At 35.7% G+C, this 4,901-nt stretch overlaps 1 protein-coding gene across 1 annotated transcript; it reads right to left on the reverse strand.

Moving 5' to 3' along the window:
• Positions 1 to 377: 377 nt before the first annotated feature.
• On the reverse strand, positions 378 to 4,418 carry LOC144449751 (uncharacterized). Its single transcript, XM_078140328.1, has 5 exons — positions 3,880 to 4,418; positions 2,820 to 2,934; positions 1,561 to 1,706; positions 871 to 1,053; positions 378 to 474 (listed from the first exon to the last, which is right to left on the reverse strand). The coding sequence occupies exons 1-5, from the start codon at positions 4,416 to 4,418 to the stop codon at positions 378 to 380; spliced, it is 1,080 nt and encodes a 359-aa protein (XP_077996454.1).
• Positions 4,419 to 4,901: the final 483 nt, after the last annotated feature.

Raw genomic sequence — 4,901 nt, forward strand, 5'->3', positions numbered from 1 at the left:
TTCCCCTTAAACACGTCAAGTCACTTTCTGTTTCTGTTTAACAATCAACCCATCCTCAGGCATGTCAGTAACACAATGTTGAGTAATCAACAATCAAACATTAGTCCATTTATTATTGTTTTGTCATAAAAACTCACATCTGATCAATGTCTGACGTTGTGTTTTAATCATTCCTATTCATTTTAACATTAAAAAAAAGTTGATTGATTGTACAAATATTTTTTAAAGATGTTTCATACACAGTGTGTAATATATGACAAGCGCTAAATCACAGGGACTCACAAAAGGCCTTTGTATTTGTTTACAAATATTTATTTATTTACATTTGAAGACTCTTTTTATTTACTTTTTTTTACTCAAGTTACTGTCTCTTTCCATTAGTTACAGGGGTCACCGACATCCTCTACGGGTTGCTGCTTGAGAGCACTTGTTAGAAGCAAAGCAATAATAATTAATAAGGTAGGGAGAGTAAAGCTAAAAAGAAAATATAACAACATCAGCTTTTCAAATTACATGTTGTAGGCAACAAATGTTTTCAAAAAAGTAAAAAAAATTAAAAAGTAATAAAAAATAGATTTTGACAAATACAAAGGTCTTTATTGAGTTCTTGTGTCTAAATGCGCGCCTTGGAAACACAAGGTTTTGATGCATTATTATTATTGACTGATATTTTAGAAACTTCTAGTCCGAGATATAAACATAAAATTGGGGGTTGTCTAACAAAGTTCGTTTATTGAGCTTGTGCGACATTATGCAATCATCCCTAATGTAAGAGGTGTTATCATTCGTTATTGCACACATACTGTCTCTCACTATGTTCTCTATATATCCCATAATTTTGCAAAAGATGACCCCCCCCCCCATCAGTACTGCTTTATTACACTCTGTGACTGCAAACCATTTCTGTCATGTGACTGGCAGCTTTGTTTGTTTGTCAATCGTTCTCTCCTCTTCTGATAGAAGTACTTGAGTCTGTGCCAGGTACCCATACACATGTTGTACAGTCTCTGGTCATACCCACTGTCTCGTGAGATAGCAAAGATGTACTGCTTCCTGCAAATCAAATCAATGACAATTACTTACTGGCAAAATGTACACGACATGATTTTCACATTTAAAGGCCCATGTCGAATTAGGATGAACATTTCGGTACGAAAAATCATTCTTTATACATGTAGTTTACTTTTTTTTTTAAATCTTTTTTTTTTTAATGATTGACCAAAGATACTTTGAAATAGAAGTCAATTCTCGCATTTTTACCGTTTTGAAAAAAAATGACTGTCTAGGGTTGGTTTTTTACTCGTACCGATAACACCATATCAAGACAAATTTAACATTTTGTTTTGATAATCAGTAAACACTAACAAATAAAAACCATTAGTTTTTTGTTTACCAGCAAACAATATCAAGTATAAACAAAGCACTTCAAGTCAAAATCATTACACTGTGATGTATTTACCAGTAAACAATATCAAGTGAAAAACTGTACATCTTCATTTGTTTTACCAGTAAATGTTATATCAAGTCAAAAATACTAGCAATCTGAGATGAATGGCTCACCTGATTATGATCTTGGCATGACGTAGATAACCTCTCTGCATTAGACTCTGAGCCAGGAAAAGTTTACTCTTAGACTGGAGCACAGCATCCCCCATAGACCAGGCTAAGTAGAGCTGCTGCACTGATATCCTACCAGCCTTGGAGGACTGCAAAAAAATACATATGATGACGTACATAAATTTGGTCTCAGATTCAGATTGTCTCATACTGAGCCTCAGATTCAGCCTCAGATTCAGCCTCAGATTCACCCTAATATAATCTCATATGATACAGAAACCCATGATTACACCCATCGAAAGCCATCAAACAATACCATAGAGACAACAAGAAATGTCCCACTTTCACACCTACCATAAATATTACTTCTACAGACTTTTAAATAATATCAAAATCTTTTTTAAATGGCTGCATTACAGATACATCATTGGAATAGTGTCTACCAACAAACATACAGCAGTTGAACTTTGACCTACTACAAATGTCTTGGTGACAAGCTTTTATAGACAAAGTGCTTTACTTCAGTGTTACTCGTTGTAATATGAATGCTATTAATGAGTGTAGCACATAGACAAGGTGCTTTACTTCAGTGTTACCCATTGTAATATGAATGCTATTAATGAGTGTAGCACACAGACAAAGTGCTTTACTTCAGTGTTACCTGTTGTATTCCAATGTTTGACTGCTTTTGTTGGGTGCTACAGTGATTTATCATATACATATATGATACTATAGGAAGCTAAATATGAGACCAAATATGAGAATCTGATTCTGAGACTAACTTTACATAATTATGTCATATGGTAATAGAATTACATTTTGGTATATTTAGTAACTACTAATGTAAATATAACCTATACCACAGACAGAATTCACTACATCTGTAACTAAAAATATAAAGCTGAGCTGAAGACAAAATTTAGTAACTAACAATACAACATGAATGTTCATGGACTTTAGGTTCAAAACATGTTCATGGGGAGGGGGGGGGGAGTTCAGAGATACTTGATAACAACCATTGTCACAAGTCAGAGCTGCTATTTCTTTTGCAACACTGCGAAATATCTTTGCGTCTTAGATGGTGCTGTAAAAGAGGTTGTGGTTTACAACAATGGATAACATCCCATGGATGATGTTAACAAGAAGTTATCAAATTTTTGGGATTTGCTACCAAAAATTTCTTTTGACTCCGAGTAGAAATTTCATTTGAAAATACAAAGCCATCCTAAAGACAGAAATCAGCGACTAAAATCATTCCTTACACACTGAAGAAAGTAATCCCCTAGGGAGGAATAGGCACCTCCTAATGTGGACAGCCAGGAAAAGACATCATCCATGTAAATCTGAATATCAATCTGTGGTAGCAAACGATTTGACCTGTAGGGACAAACAAATTATACATACTGTCATACCATACATGAACCAAGGTCAACGAAAAATATGGAACATATACTCTGGTCATATCATTCTATGTTACGACAACGCAAGTCTATCTCACGACATGCAGTCGAGATATGTCTTGATCTGCACACACTACATTTGCATGTGTGCTATCTGCATACATTTGAATACGCCATGGTGATGACAAGCTGATTGGGCAATTTGAATGTATTAACCATATTAACAGCTATTTGCATTTCTAGTTATGGTACAAGAAATTGAATGGAATGTACCATTTACAAGTGTTGTAAACAGGCTAGCTCACAGTGCAAAATTAGCTCTGGAAATATATGCTATGAGGTTTGAAACATCTTCACCCTCTGCTATTTCCAGAGCTAGATGCGAAACTAGTCGAAGATTTAAGCCACTGTTCGTGGAAACATGATGCAATTTTCTATGATGGTAAATGATAAACACATCAACCAGTGTCTGCCCTTGAAATGTGTGCTCTGTTCACTCCGATACAGAGTTGAAATGACGTGTCAGCGTGAATGGTCTAGTTCCTATACTACACATTATGATTACTATGATCATCTCCACTCATGTATAGTGAAAGTCGTTATTCTAGCACAAAAATCTGTGCTACCCCGGGTAAACTACGCATGTCAGTAGTAATCCATCACAAATTGACAAGCAGTTGGTTAGTTCCTTTAGACAATTGCTGATTAACCGAACTTCACCTTTCCATTCTGAAACTAAAATCATGTGGGACGCAATAACGGCATCACGTTCTATGAATACAGTTGGGGTAGCACAGATTTCTGTCCTAGAATAACAACTTTCCATATAGATGAGTGGAGACGATCGTAGTCATCGTAACACATCATATAGCAACTAGACTACAGGGGTGAATGGAGTGCACATTTCCAGAGCTCTACTAACCATGCTAAATCTTGACCTATTCTATATAGTCTTGGACTGACATTCTTAGTTGGACATAACAGTACTTTTCTGGTATCAATTTTTGTCCTGCGGTGTCGTATAATCTCAAATATGACATCATTTCCTAATGCAATCTTTTCATCTGCACATAATATAAATTTCCTGAAATTCTTCAAGAAGGTTGGCGATCTTGTCAATTCACACACAATATAGAAACTTAGCATTATGTCCATCTTCAACTCAATGTCAATATCATTTATATCCTCCTCCTCCACAACATCAATCATCATGTCGTCACAGCCACAACTATTTTCTTCTTTGTCGCACATAAAGTTATAGTTGTGTTTAGCTTGCATAGAGATGTTAAACTCTGGCCATAGTTTGCAGAGACAGGGCTTAGTAGCATTTCCTTTGCCATCCTTACAGAGAAAAACCTCTTGATTATCACTGTCAGAATGGTGGTGATGCACAGATGAAATGGATGAGGTTGCTATAACAACTTGTTCGTTCTTCATCTCTGGCAACTGGTATTGTGACATTTTAAAAGATTAGAAAAATCCTCATTCGTGTCATGGTTTCAGATTTCCAAAATTCTCTCTGTAACATCAAATGATTGGAAAGTGCCGACATTCACTGTGTTATGTTCGCTGTACACTGGTACATGCATGCAACTTCCGTATTGGTGAAGGTCAAAGGTCAATGTTCCCAACACAATTTTCTACATGGTGCATTCTCAGCAAAAAACTGTGTGGGGTGTCTAAAAATACATTGATAATAATAATGACTTATTTACAGGTATAAAATATATATAAAACCAGATTTCGCGTTTCACTTATTACTTTTTACATATATGTTTTGCGGACATGTTTATTTTACTGTGTACGAGGATATAGGGGTCACAAGTTGAAAAATGGCGCGGCATGGCTACTGTTTACACTGTGCTGTAAATCGTGTGCTAGAATTTGAATATTCCTAAGGTCCAGGTAAAGTCATTCTGACACTATCGTTGGATATCGTGTTTG

Source organism: Glandiceps talaboti, chromosome 18 (genome assembly GCF_964340395.1).
Source record: "Glandiceps talaboti chromosome 18, keGlaTala1.1, whole genome shotgun sequence".
Taxonomy (NCBI): domain Eukaryota; kingdom Metazoa; phylum Hemichordata; class Enteropneusta; family Spengelidae; genus Glandiceps; species Glandiceps talaboti.

Excerpts from the sequence above, each read along its gene's own strand:
- LOC144449751 (XM_078140328.1), bottom strand. The coding sequence starts at position 4,418 with ATGTCACAATACCAGTTGCCAGAGATGAAGAACGAACAAGTTGTTATA. Across the intron at positions 1,054-1,560 it reads CATGCCAAGATCATAATCAG|GAAGCAGTACATCTTTGCTA; the intron begins GTGAGCCATTCA and ends TTTGATTTGCAG. Across the intron at positions 475-870 it reads TCACAGAGTGTAATAAAGCA|CTTTACTCTCCCTACCTTAT; the intron begins GTACTGATGGGG and ends TTTTCTTTTTAG.